Here is a 14,852-nt window from a genome sequence, read left to right as displayed (position 1 = left end):
ATTTCAGATGCTGGAGAAGGTATAGCAGGGTGTGCAGTGCATCTTGTGAATACCAGATGATCTTATTTCATGTCAGGTTGAGCAAGTCCAACAAGTACATTAGCAAATTGAAGGGAGATAACCAAGCCCCTCACTATGCTAGCATGTAGCTATTCAATGTGTCCTTTATATCTGAGATCATCTATTCTATTTCAACAGGATTGGAAACAGTCTTTGCTGGTGTTGTTAAAAATTGGTCATTAATCAAAATGGATTTATTGAGCATCCATACTGTGCAAAACCTATACTAAATGATTCAAAATAACAGGTTGCTTAGTTACCATAAAACGGAAAAATTCCCCCATAAAATTTAAAATTAAATGAAAGGCAGATAATAAAACATTATCTTTGATGGCATCTGACTATTTTATAAAGGCTTTCACTGCCATTACAGCCATTTTCTTTTAAAGATAATTCATTTGTTTAATTATTTATTCATTTATATAACTGAGTCACCACCATCATTTTATATGGTCCTTGGCTTGATGCTATAAGTGAAATGTGATTTAACATTGGGTGCATAAACATGAGTCTTTGCAAATTTACCAAACAAGCATGGGACTACTGCTGATCTTATTCAAGAAGTCCAGTAATAGAGCAATATTATTCATTAATCCATATGAAATCTGTAGTCACTGAAGCACTAGTAAAATTCTTGGAAGCATTTTTTTTGTTCAATTTCAATTGTAAGGTCTTGCTGAATAAAGGTTTACTAATAATATGCTTTCATATTTAAATTGAACTAATACGATAATTTTTTTCTTGTGGTCAGGATAAAGTCTATTTTGTACTAGCTTATCTGGTTAATTAATAAAAGAAGTAACCACAGAAAGGAAAATAGCATATACATTAACTGTGATTCTCCAATAAAATGTATATTAAATATCTACAAATGGTACTGCCGGTCACAACCAAGACCCTTAAATTGCTAAGTCTCTGAAAAAGCAAGCTAGGCAAGATATGGTCCATACCTACAAACCCAACCATCTTCATTTGCCCCTCCTTCCTATGCATTGAATTTCTGTGCTCAGTTACAGTCCCTATATTAGTTTCCTAGTGCTGCTGTAACAATACTGTCTGGCTTAAACAACAGAAATTTATTTATTTAATTCTGGAGGCTAGATGTCCAAAATCAAGATGTCAACAGGGTTTGCTCCTTTTGAGGCATATGGGAGGAGGATCTGTTCCAGGCTTCTGTGTTCTGCTTACAAATAGCCTTCTCTCTTTGTCTCTTCACACTGTCTCCCCACTATGGGTGTCTGTCTCTAAATTTCCACTTTTTATAAGGATAGCAGTCATGTTGGATTACAGCCTATTAATGACTTTATTTTCACCTTGATTACCACTATAAAGACTACCTCCAAATTCTGTAAATAAGGTCACATTCTTGAGTACTAGGGATTAGTATTTTAGTAGCCTTTTCACTACTATACAAAATATATACCCCAAAAGCAATGACCTGAGTTACCCACCTCCTCCAGCTATACCTATCTGTCTACAGTTACTAACCAGTTAATCCATTCAAGTGAATTAAAACAGTGGTTAGGTTAAAATTGTCATAACCCAATCATTTCACCTCTAAACTTTCTTGCATTGTCCCACATATGAGCTTTTGGGAGACACTTTATATCTGAGCTATAACAGATGTTAACAGTTCTTTGGGGGTGGGTGTAGGGGGTTAAACAATTTAACCCATAACAGGTTTTCTCATGACTTGATCATTTCTGTCTCTGGCACTGTCATTCTGTCTCCCTTTCTCTCTCCAGGAAAGCTTCCAACTGAAGTTCCTGTGTAGGGTAGTAGTTCAAATTTTGTTGATGAGCCCAGGCCACGCTATTCAACACCATTAGCCTAAAGCTACAAGAAGCATTCCCTGAGATGTAATTCTTTAAATTCCCTTAGTTACTTACTTCCCAAATTTCATAATCTCCAAGGGAAGAAGGAATGAGCTTCAGTTCTACACACCTCTCATCTCTGTGTCCTTTCTCCCTCTTCAATGGCATTCCTCTGTCCTGGCCGCCATCATTTCTTACTGCAATTGCACACTGATCTGCTGATTATTCTTCCTGCTTCCAACTCACCTTTGTCCAATCTACTCCATTTTGCTTCAGACAGATGATATGAAAACAAAAACCCAACCATTCCAAGTCTGTCAGTGATTCAACTTGGCTGCCACATGAAATTTAACCTTCTGCATATCACAGGTTGTTTTCCATGCATTCTACACTAGCAGTATCCTATGCTTTAACCATGCCAAGTGAGCCAGTCTGTGAATGCACTCTATTTTTCTACACCTTTGGATCTCTGCACACATTGTTCCTGGCCTAGAGTGTCATATACCTCCCTTGCATATATATATATATATATATATATATATATATATATGTGTGTGTGTGTGTGTGTGTGTGTGTGTGTGTGTACATATACACAATGGAATATTACTCAGTCATAAAGAAGAATGGAATTATGGCTTTTGCTGGTAAATGGATGGAACTGAAGACTATCATGCTAAGTGAAATAAACCAGGCCCAAAATATGAAGGCCAAATGTTCTCTCTGATACGTGAATGGTAATACACAATAAGAAGGGAAGGGAAGGAAGAATAGAAGTTCATTGGATTAGATAAAGGGGAATGAAAGGAAGGGAAGGGGGTTGAGATTAGGAAAAATAGTGGAATGTACTGGACATAACTTTCTTATGTTAATATATGAATACACAAACAGCAAACTGCACATCATGTACAACCACAGAATGGAACATTCTCCATGTACGTGTAATATGTTAAAATACGCTCTATTGTCATGTATACCTTAAAATTTAAAAAATTTTTAAAAATGAATAAATAAATAAATTTTATAAGAAAAAACACAAAAAAAACACACTTTATAGGAATTTGTATTTTCTAAAAGTGTAACTTTAGTTATCACTTTTTCATCAAGAGGAAGGGAAATTAAATCCTACCTATAGGCAGGATCTTGGCTACTTGGCAAGTGATACTGCCTTCCATGCCCAAGCCATAAAGGCTTCAGCCCATAGCTTTTGCCATAGCTTTCTTCCTTCTCTTAGGATGTTTGCTCTTGGAACCCATCACATGCCATAAGAAAGGCCAAGTAGGCCATGCTAGCTACACAAGTAAGAATTCTGAGCACAGATCCTACAGCCTCTGGTCAAGCTGCCCCCACTCACATTTCTTAGAACAGAGACAAGCTATTCCTGCCATTCCCTTTCTCAATTGCAAGTTTATACACAAAATAAATGAATTTTTTTAAACTCACAAGGTTTGGGGGTTGTTTTTTTGTGGAGCAATCAATAACCAATCAATAGATTTTGATAGCTGGGAATGAAGTGCTCTATAATGAAAACTTAAAATATGTGGCATTAACATGACGAGGCAGCAGGGAGAGGCTGGAAGAGCCTCAAAAAAAAAAAGGTGACTGAAACACAGAAAGGGCCATGGAGGAAATCTGTGGAAGCCTGAAGGGCTATGGGAAAGTTGTTGATGAAGGCTTAAAAGAAAGAAAACACAATTGGAAACAGAAAATGAAGAGTATTTTCTCTCTACAGTCTTTTCCTTAGATGTGGTTATTTACTTATGGCAAAAATCAAAGGCTCTCTCTCTGTACATAATAGTCCATAGGTTCACACAGTGACATGATACCTTTCTAAGCCAGGAAGAGAGCCCTTACCTTCTGAACCCTGACGATGCTGGTACCTGAAGATTTCCAGCTGCCAGAATGGTGAGCAATCAAAATGATACAACTCCTACTTGTTTTGGGGAGGGATGCTCACTCTAAGAATTGAGTCAATACATCATGAGGAAATCCAAAAAGTCCATGGAGAAAAAAAGAGGCCTTCAGCCCATAGCTTTCACCAAGCTGTCAGTTTTATAGCCAACACCAACCTGCCAGCCACATGAATGGGCCAGGTTATCCTCCCAATGATCAGTCCCAGTTCATACAATGTGGAATACAAACAAGGAATTCCTACAAAATGAATTCCTTCCAAACCTTCCAGATTTGAAGATTTGTGAGCAATATGAATGACAGATGTGTCACAGACTTTATCTCTTTTAAAAAGTCTTCCTCAAGCTTCTAGGTAAGATTCAATGTTCCTCATTTCTGCTCCCAAAGCACTACTTGTGAAACGTTATCTTAGCACTTACTGTATCTATTGAATTTAATTGTTCACTTCTCTTCCTCCATGTAAGCTCAAGGGAAAGGCTATGCCTTTTGGGGATAATATCTCCTAAAATATATTTCTTTTTCCCCTTTTTTTCTATTTCTGAAACTCTTATTGAACATTCTTACATTAGATATGTAAGGACTTGTCAGTATGTATACTCCAAGTCTCAGCTTTTCTTTGATATTTGCTACCTCTTTTTCTCTCCATACAATGTTTTGAAAACTTTCCTATGGCCTCATATCCAATTTTCTAAATCTTCAGCTGAAACTAATCTGCTTTTCCATCCATCCACTGAGTTTTAAATTTTGAGTTTGTGTGTCATGGTTTTTTTTCCATTTCTTGAAGTTTACTTTGTCTTCTAAAATATGCCAGGTTTTTAAATTAATTTATTTATTTTAATTAGGTATATATACAGCAGGATGCTTGAGAATTTAAGCGCTACCCCCCCATCCTCCAATATAATGCAGCACTATTACATAGTGTTTAAGAGCACAAGTCAAACAACTCAAGTTTAATGCCAGATCCTTCCATTATTACCTTGGGAGGCAACCTAATGTTTCAGTGCCTCTGTTTCCTCATCTGTGTGAAAGATGTGTGAATGATGATATTAGTACCTCACAACATTGTAAGAATAATATGAAACAATATATATAAGGCACTTAGAACAGTATCTGCCATACACAGTAAATACTCAATAAGTTTTAATTATCTTCATTACTAAAATTTTACCTAAAATATTCCTTCTGCATATTTATTATTCATACAACATGCAAGCTTCAGTACTGCTCAAAAAATTATAAAAATCCCCTAGCTTATTATCCATAGTGACTTTTCAGAATTTATTTCAGCCCTTCTCAAGATCTCATTTTTTCTTTCATTCAGAACCCTTTTAATCTGATCCAGAGAAACTGAGTCCATTTGGAAATACATATTTCAGAATTTCTGTACATTCACAACCATGTTCTCTACTTCAGGGGAATCAAAGTCTCTGTTTTCTTAGACTAGTTAATTCTTAACCTTTACCCATTTTGCTCTTTCTTTGCATTCACTATTTTCAATACCTTTCTCCACCAGAAAATTCTTCCTACCTCTAAACTCCACTGAGTTTTACTTATCCTAAAATAAACTAGCCGTTTCAGTCTCTTACCTCCTTTCCTCTTCCACCAGCATCAATATCTCTTGAAAGAGTAATCTGCATCCTCCACAGCAATTTTCTTATTTTCCATTTCCCAGTCTCTCATTGTTTCCTTCCAGAAATATGATTTATCACACTTAAAATTTATAGCCCTCAAGTAAGCAGCAATTGGATTTCCAAACCAAAAAAAGTCACTCTTCAGAACTTTTCCCACAATTCCTTGTAGTAGTGAATATATTGATCACCAACTTGAAACTATACTCCTTCATTAGCTTTTACATAACTATCCTGCATTTGTTCTTAAAGGTAGTGGCAAATCAACAGAAAACGAATATGACGGTAGTTAATAATCCATGTTTAGGCACAAGCCTGAGAGTTACTGAGCTTAAATATGACATAGCTGCAATTTCCTTAGCAGCAAAATGTGAATAGTATTTGTCTTGCCTTATTCACTAGTTTTAATGTGAATAAATAATGGATCTAAAAATGCCATAAAAGATGTAAAATACTAAGTAAGCTAAGTGCACTTTGATAACTTAGAAACAGATATCCTACCAAAAAGTATATAGAGACTCTTGCTACCAAATCATCTATGAAGTTCTAAGAACCCAAGCTTTATATCTGACCAAGATTTTTCATCATTAAAAACTTTCAAAGTGTCTTCATCAAGGCAAAATCATCCCCATGAAGGGCTTTTATCTATAGTCAAAAGATTTCACATTAAAAAAAAATTCCCTAACTTACCTGTACTCACTTTAAAATTCAAAAATGATTACTGGGAGTGTATTGGAGTACTTTCATATTGATCATGTAATGTGAAATCAAAATAATAATATTCACTTATGTAAACATGCAAATTGAATTGGCCCAATTGTGAGTAGGAAATATTACCAGTTCTTGGGGAAGGTGCCCTTGCAATTTCTAAGGAACACGGTTTCTTTGTAACAGCTGTGTCCATGAGATCACATAGAAAGTTCTCATTTTCTGAAGGAAAAGTATCCAGAGAAGCAGATGGTACAATTTCCATAGTATAATTCCTCTTCTTTGGATAGGACTCCTGAAAAGGAGGGGGAAAAAAACAAACAGCTTTGTAATAAAGACATAAGTCTCTTTTGATTCACAAAAACTAGAAAAGATACTCAGATTCATCAGATCTTCGAAAAGTGATTGATATCTGGTGATTAATTTGCTTGAACTGTATGATCCAGCATCACCAGTGATGATTTTAAAAGCGATCTTCTAACTTAGTTTCCCTGAATTTGTTCCTGAACTAGTAAAGTCTTCCCTTCTTCTTGTAATGTATGAATTTTTTCTAGTTGTGGTACAAACTATTGTTTAATCAACAGTCATTTCAACTTTGCTTGCCTCTTAGAGATAGCCACATGATGAAATATTGGCCATTTATACATAGCAGAAGTTTGATGGGAAGCTTTTAGGAAAATATTTTCCTCAGAGAAGAAGCTTACATGGAGGCATTTTCAGAGCTGAGGCTATATTCAGTCTCCTGTCTTGATGCAATTTTGTTCATAGAGCTGAGGCAGCATTTTCTGTCATTTAAAGTTAAAATTATTACCATCCAAAACACCAGCATTTTTCTGTGTGTACTGTTAATTAATTTACTAAGGTTACCCTTTTCAAGTCAGGACAAAATGTGGTCCAATTCTATATGTCAGATACTTCAATGTACTCTAAAAATTGAAATTCATTTCATTTTTTATCAATTGGTCACCAAAATTGGACATTTTTCATATAGATGTGTGTGTGTGTATGACTGTGCTAAATATCAGAGATTTTTAAAAACAAATAAAACATAATCCTTGCTCTCAGGAGGTTCATAATCTGGAGAAGATACATTAATTGCATGAAGAATTTCAAAATTAATTATGATTTATCTTTTGATATTTGTTATCTAAATAAAGTTTATTTCAATACTGAGAAATAAATAAGAAACTAAACTCATATTTTCAAAATAAATCTTCCAAGATATATGAAAAGTTTGACAAAGATTTAGTATAAGCTCCTTCTTCTCTATAATGATATTTACAGTACAGAATTCAAGGTCAGTATAATTGCTTTCTGACCAAACCAGACCCTCACACATCAAAGAGTCAATTATGTTCACTCTTCTCTATTGAAAGCAGGAAATTGGCAGTAATTTATTTTTAACAACAAAGAGTGACAAAGTAGAAAGCATCCAGAGGAAAGCAATCAGGATGGTATATGATTTTAAAACCATGTTAAACAAGAAATGATGAAAGGAACCATAGTGTTCTTCCACAGAAGCCTCACAGCCAGGATTGTTTCCTCAACTTACTGAAAAGTCTCTCCCTCAAGAGCTGTCCTACAAAGGGAAGGGAAGGGCAGAGGTTGCTCTGGTGGATTTATCCAAAGCTTGTATGGCAAAATAATAACTAATGTTTATAAGTCAAGAAGGGCAAATTCAGTTTAATATAAAAAATAATATTTCATAAATTAAGAATATTGCTTATCTATTAAAATTAAAATGTATTGATAAATCATTATCCAACAAGTAGCATCAGAAACCAACAAAAGGAATGACTCATTACTGAGGCATTATTATGGATTATCTATGGATAAAATTATCTATGGATAAAATTATGGATGAAACTATGCACAATGCCATAAGCCCTATAAAGGCTAAAATTTGTCTTGTACACCACACCACTGTATCCAAAGAAACAATACAGGTCCTTTCACATAGTAGGTGATCAATAAATATTTATTGACTAACTTAACAGTTTTAAGTGTCTTTAAGCAAATCTAACTACTGATTATGGAAATTATTATGACATTTTCAGACGCCCATGATTTTGTCTTTATGTTTGTTTGTTATTGTTTACTACTTTGCTTATCAAAGAAAACTGATACAGCTATTTGGGAGGCTGAGGCAGGAAATCTCAAGTCCAAGACCAGCCTGTGCAACATAGCAAGACTCAGGGAAGGGAGTGAAAAAAACAACAATAAAATTGAAGAGTCTATGAAAAAAAGAGTCTGTAGCTAAAATCCTAATTTATCCTAAATTAAATTCATCAGAACAATGCATGGATTTGGTGAAGTTGAAATTTTACTATGTTTATGAAGAATTATAAGAATTTTTAAATCTTTGAAAACAACATTGAATTTAACCACACAGAATGGGCTAATTTACCTTCCCATTAAAACGTTTAATTAGGGAAGCTATCACATTCACAATAACCTCAAAAAATTAAATACATTGGGGCTGGGGTTGTGGCTCAGCGGAAGAGCACTTGCCTAGCATGTGCAAGGCCCTGGGTTAAATTCTAAGCACCACATAAAAATAGATAAATAAGAATTTTTTTAAAAAAATTAAATACTTTGGAATAAATTTAACCAAGAATGTGAAGGACCTCTACAATGAAAACTACAGAATACAGAGGAAAGAAATTGAAGAAGACCTTAAAAGATGGAAAGACTTCCTATGTTCTTGGAGAGGCAGAATTAATATTTTAAAAATGGCCATACTAACAAAAGTGTTACACAAATTCAATGAAATCCACCATAAAAATACCAATGACATTTGTCACAGAAGTAGAAAAATAGTTCAAAAATTTTTGGAAGAATGAGAGATGCAGAATAGTCAAAGTTATTCTGAGCAAGAAGAGGAATGCTGGAGGCATCATAATACTGAACTTCAAATTATACTACAGAGATATAGTAACAAAAACAGCATGGTTTTGGCACAAAAACAGACATTCAGACCAATAGAATAGAAGACACAGAGACAACCCTACATACTTAATCATCTGATATTTAACAAAGGTGCCAAAAACTTATGTTGGAGAAAAGATAGCCTTCTAACAAATGGTGCTGGGAAAACTGGATATCAATATGAATAAGAATGAAACTTGATCCCTATATCTCTTCCTGCACAAAAGTCAAATCAAAGTGGAACAAAGATCTAAGAATTAGACCAGAAATTCTGCAACTGCTAGAAGAAAATGTAGGCTTAACACTCCAATATATTGGCACAGACATCGACTTCCTTAACAAGACTCCTAAAACATAAGAAATAAAACCAAGAATCTATAAGTGAAATGACATCAAATTAAAAAGCTTCTGCTTTTTAGTAAACAATGAAGTAAAATAAACAGTAAATAATGAAAAGTATGAAGTTATTCTAAGCAAGAAGAGGAATGAAAGATCTTTGCCACCTGCTCCTCATATAGGGGATTAATGCCCAGAATATGTAAGAACTCAAAAACTTAACATGAAACAACCAATTAACTCAATAAGTGGACAAAAGAACTAAAGAGACACTTCTCAAAGAATATAAATGGTCACTAATATATGAAAAATATTCAATGTCTTTAGCAATCAGGGAAATGCAAATCAAAACTACACTGAGATTTAATCTCACTCCAGTCAGAATGTCAATCATCATTTGGGTGAGAATGTGGGGGAAAAGGTACATTTATATATTGTTGGTGGAACTGCAAATTAGAACAACCACTCTTGAAAGCAGTATGGACATGCCTTAAAAAACTTGAAAGGGAATCACCATATGATTTCATATTTATTCAAAAGATCTAAAATCAGCATGCTATAAGGATGCAGCCACATCAATGTCTACAGCAGTGAAATTCACAATAGCCAAACTTGGAAACAGCCTAGGATCCTGTCAACAGATGAATGGATTAAGAAAATGTGATTTTAAATATATATATATATACATATATATATATGTATATATATATATATATAATATACACACACATACATATACACACACACACATACACAATACAGTTTTACTTAGCCATAAAGAATAAAATTATGTCATTTGTTGGTAAATGGATGACTGCTAAGTGAAATAAACCAGAACCAGAAAGTCAAGGGTCATATGTTTTCTTTTATATGCAGAAGCTAGACCAAAATAAGGAAGAAAAGAAAGAAACGAAGGAAGGAAGGAAGGAAGGAAGGAAGGAAGGAAGGAAGGAAGGAAGGAAGGAAGGAAGGAAGGAAGGAAAGGAGGAAGGCAGGAAAAGAAAGGAGAATCCCATGAATACAGAAGGGAGATCAATGGAGTAGAGGAAGGGAATTGAGGGATGGGGAATGGTAAGAACAGTGGAATGTATCTAACCAAACTTTCCTATGTACATATATGAATATACCATGGTGAATTTCACCTTTATGTATATACATAATGCATTAATTTTAAAAACTGTAAATAAATAGAAAACCATTAGTAGAGTAGAAAAGAGGTAAGAGTGGGAAGGAGGAACCAAGGGAAAGGCACAGTACTGGGGACTAAACTGGAGCAAATCATATTCTATGCTTGAATAATTATACCAAAATCAAGAACAAGATTATGTATATCTATAATGAACAATTAAAAAGGAGGTATATTTATTAAAGAAAATTAGAAAATATAAATAAAGAAAAATATCACATGAAAATTGAGGATGCTGAGAAAACTAATGACATCTAAGAGCTATGAATTTTCCTCACAGTGTTTACCTCTGAAAGCATGTATGGATATATTCACAAAAGAAAAAAAATATCTTAAACAGTCATGAAGTGCTCCTTCTTCTGCTCCCTAAGAAAGTGCCAAAATTTCTCATTGGAAGATAATTTTTGAAGTACAAGGCTTCCTGTGGAAAATGAGAGCCCACTTAAAGGAAAGAAGATAAAACACAAAAACAATAAATCCATACTTTTGTAACCAAATATTTCATATCACAAAAGAGGGTCATTCAACAAAATACCTGCCAATTATCCCTCAAAGGAGAATATGCTCGATAATAAAAAAAATTAATCTATGTGTACACACTACTTAGTTTCAAGGGATTGATCATTACCACTTAACTTTTGAAGCCCACCCTCACACCTAAACCACATGTTCCTCTCTCTAATACATCCATCTCCTTTCCCTATCAGAGATAAATGCTGTTCTAAACTTTGTTTTTAAAATTCCCTCAATTGTTGTTAAAATTTAACCATATGCATAAGTATCAATAAAAAATAGGTTTGTAGTACTATATGCTTTTGAAATCTATATATAATCAAAGCCTTATAACATGCTTTAATAAGTTGTTTACAATGTGTTTTTATAGATGTTTAAAACCATCTAACAAGTCAAAATTTATAAGTGATTAAAAATAAGGTCCTAAACTTCAGTAAAGAAATGAGGTATAAAAATTCAGTATTGGCTTGCATTTCTTTAATTGTTAGAGATGTTGAATGTTTTTTCATGTACTTGTTGAGTGATTGTATATCATCTTCTGAGAAATGTCTGCTCAGTTCCTTAGCCAATTTATTGATTGGGTTATTTGTGGGTTTTTTTTTTTTTTGGTGTTAAGATTTTTGAGTTCTTTATATATCCTAGAGATTAGTGTTCTAATGTGTGTGTGGTAAAAAAAAAATGCTCCCAAAATGTAGGCTTTCTATTCAAATCACTGATTATTTCTTTTGCTGAGAAGCTTTTTAGTTTGAATCAATCCCATTTATTGATTCTTTTTTTTTTTCATTTTTTTTTAAATTTTTTATTGTGGGTTGTTCAAAACATTACAAATTTCTTGACATATCATATTCCACACTTTGATTCAAGTGGGTTATGAACTCCCACCTTCACCCCATACACAGATTGCAGATTCACATCAGTTACACATCCATTGATTTACAAATTGCCATACTAGTGTCTGTTGTGCTCCGCTGCCTTTCCCATCCTCCCCCCTCCCCCCTCCCCACCTCTCCCCTCCCCTCCCCTCCTCTCTCTCTACCCCCTCCACTGTATAACCCTGAGGGTCTCCTTCCATTACCCTGCAATTTCCCTTCTCTCTCCCTTTCCCTCCCACCTCTCATCCCTGTTAAATGTTAATCTTCTTCTCCTGCTCTTCGTCCCTACTCTGTTCTTAGTTACTTTCCTTATATCAAAGAAGACATTTGGCATTTGTTTTTTAGGGATTGGCTAGCTTCACTTAGCATAATCTGCTCTAATGCCATCCATTTCCCTGTAAATTCTATGATTTTGTCATTTTTTAATGCAGAGTAATACTCCATTGTGTATAAATGCCACATTTTTTTTTATCCATTCATCTATTGAAGGGCATCTAGGTTGGTTCCACAGTCTTGCTATTGTGAGCTGTGCTGCTATGAACATCGATGTAGCAGTGTCCCTGTAGCATGCTCTTTTTAGGTCTTTAGGGAATAGACCGAGAAGGGGAATAGCTGGGTCAAATGGTGGCTCCATTCCCAGCTTTCCAAGAAATCTCCATACTGCTTTCCAAATTGGCTGCACCAATTTGCAGTCCCACCAGCAATGTACAAGTGTACCCTTTTCCCCACATCCTCGCCAGCACTTGTTGTTGTTTGACTTCATAATGGCTGCCAATCTTACTGGAGTGAGATGGTATCTTAGGGTGGTTTTGATTTGCATTTCTCTGACTGCTAGAGATGGTGAGCATTTTTTCATGTACTTGTTGATTGACTGTATGTCCTCCTCTGAGAAGTGTCTGTTCAGGTCCTTGGCCCATTTGTTGATTGGGTTGTTTGTTCTCTTATTGTCTAATTTTTTGAGTTATTTGTATACTCTGGATATTAGGGCTCTATCTGAAGTGTGAGGAGTAAAGATTTGTTCCCAGGGTGTAGGCTCCCTATTTACCTCTCTTATTGTTTCTTTTGCTGAGAAAAAACTTTTTAGTTTGAGTAAGTCCCATTTGTTGATTCTAGTTATTAACTTTTGTGCTATGGGTGTCCTATTGAGGAATTTGGAGCCCGACCCCACCGACTGTAGATCGTAGCCAACTTTTTCTTCTATCAGACGGCACGTCTCTGATTTGATATCAAGCTCTTTGATCCATTTTGAATTCACTTTTGTGCATGGCGAGAGAAAGGGATTCAGTTTCATTTTGTTGCATATGGATTTCCAGTTTTCCCAGCACCATTTGTTGAAGATGCTATCCTTCCTCCATTGCATGCTTTTAGCCCCTTTATCAAATATAAGATAGTTGTAGTTTTGTGGATTGGTTTCTGTGTCCTCTATTCTGTACCATTGGTCCACCTGCCTGTTTTGGTACCAGTACCATGCTGTTTTTGTTACTATTGCTCTGTAGTATAGTTTGAAGTCTGGTATCGCTATACCGCCTGATTCACACTTCCTGCTTAGCATTGTTTTTGCTATTCTGGGTCTTTTATTTTTCCATATGAATTTCATGATTGCTTTCTCTATTTCTACAAGAAATGCCGTTGGGATTTTGATTGGCATTGCATTAAACCTATAGAGAACTTTTGGTAATATTGCCATTTTGATGATGTTAGTTCTGCCTATCCATGAACAGGGTATATTTTTCCATCTTCTAAGATTTTCTTCTATCTCTCTCTTTAGGGTTCTGTAGTTTTCATTGTATAAGTCTTTCACCTCTTTTGTTAGGTTGATTCCCAAGTATTTTATTTTTTTTGAAGATATTGTGAATGGAGTGGTTGTCCTCATTTCCATTTCAGAGGATTTGTCGCTGATATACAGGAATGCCTTTGATTTATGCGTGTTGATTTTATATCCTGCCACTTTGCTGAATTCATTTATTAGCTCTAATAGTTTCTTTGTAGACCCTTTTGGGTCTGCTAGGTATAGAATCATGTCATCTGCAAATAGTGATAATTTAAGTTCTTCTTTTCCTATTTTGATGCCTTTAATTTCTTTCGTCTGTCTAATTGCTCTGGCCAGTGTTTCGAGAACTATGTTGAACAGAAGTGGTGAGGGAGGGCATCCCTGTCTTGTTCCAGATTTTAGAGGGAATGCCTTCAATTTTTCTCCATTCAGAATGATGCTAGCCTGAGGCTTAGCATAGATTGCTTTTACAATATTGAGGTATGTTCCTGTTATCCCTAGTTTTTCTAGAGTTTTGAACATAAAGGGATGCTGTACTTTGTCGAATGCTTTTTCCACATCTATGGGGTCGGGCTCCAAATTCCTCAATAGGACACCCATAGCACAAAAGTTAATAACTAGAATCAACAGATGGGACTTACTCAAACTAAAAAGTTTTTTCTCAGCAAAAGATACAATAAGAGAGGTAAATAGAGAGCCTACATCCTGGGAACAAATCTTTACTCCTCACACTTCAGATAGAGCCCTAATATCCAGAGTATACAAAGAACTCCAAAAATTAGACAATAAGAGAACAAACAACCCAATCAACAAATGGGCCAAGGACCTGAACAGACACTTCTCAGAGGAGGACATACAGTCAATCAACAAGTACATGAAAAAATGCTCACCATCTCTAGCAGTCAGAGAAATGCAAACCAAAACCACCCTAAGATACCATCTCACTCCAGTTAGATTGGCAGCCATTATGAAGTCAAACAACAACAAGTGCTGGCGAGGACGTGGGGAAAAGGGTACACTTGTACATTGCTGGTGGGACTGCAAATTGGTGCAGCCAATTTGGAAAGCAGTATGGAGATTTCTTGGAAAGCTGGGAATGGAGCCACCATTTGACCCAGCTATTCCCCT

General features: G+C 35.2%; 1 protein-coding gene across 11 annotated transcripts in view; it reads right to left on the bottom strand.

Moving 5' to 3' along the window:
- The window catches only part of Anks1b (ankyrin repeat and sterile alpha motif domain containing 1B), a 1,117,917-nt gene that overhangs the window by 697,197 nt on the left and 405,868 nt on the right, over positions 1 to 14,852 (bottom strand). For all 11 annotated transcript variants that reach the window (XM_058571278.1, XM_058571279.1, XM_046419347.2 and 8 more), the window contains one exon: positions 6,248 to 6,413. In XM_058571278.1, the coding sequence (XP_058427261.1) occupies positions 6,248 to 6,413 (166 nt within the window). The remainder of the gene's footprint in view (positions 1 to 6,247; positions 6,414 to 14,852) is intronic.

Source organism: Marmota monax, unplaced genomic scaffold, assembly GCF_021218885.2.
Source record: "Marmota monax isolate L192 unplaced genomic scaffold, Marmota_monax_Labrador192_F-V1.1 WCK01_AAM20220418_F8-fsc00036, whole genome shotgun sequence".
NCBI lineage: Eukaryota > Metazoa > Chordata > Mammalia > Rodentia > Sciuridae > Marmota > Marmota monax.
The sequence above is the reverse complement of the archived record's forward strand: the minus strand, read 5'-3'. Positions and strand labels throughout refer to the sequence as shown.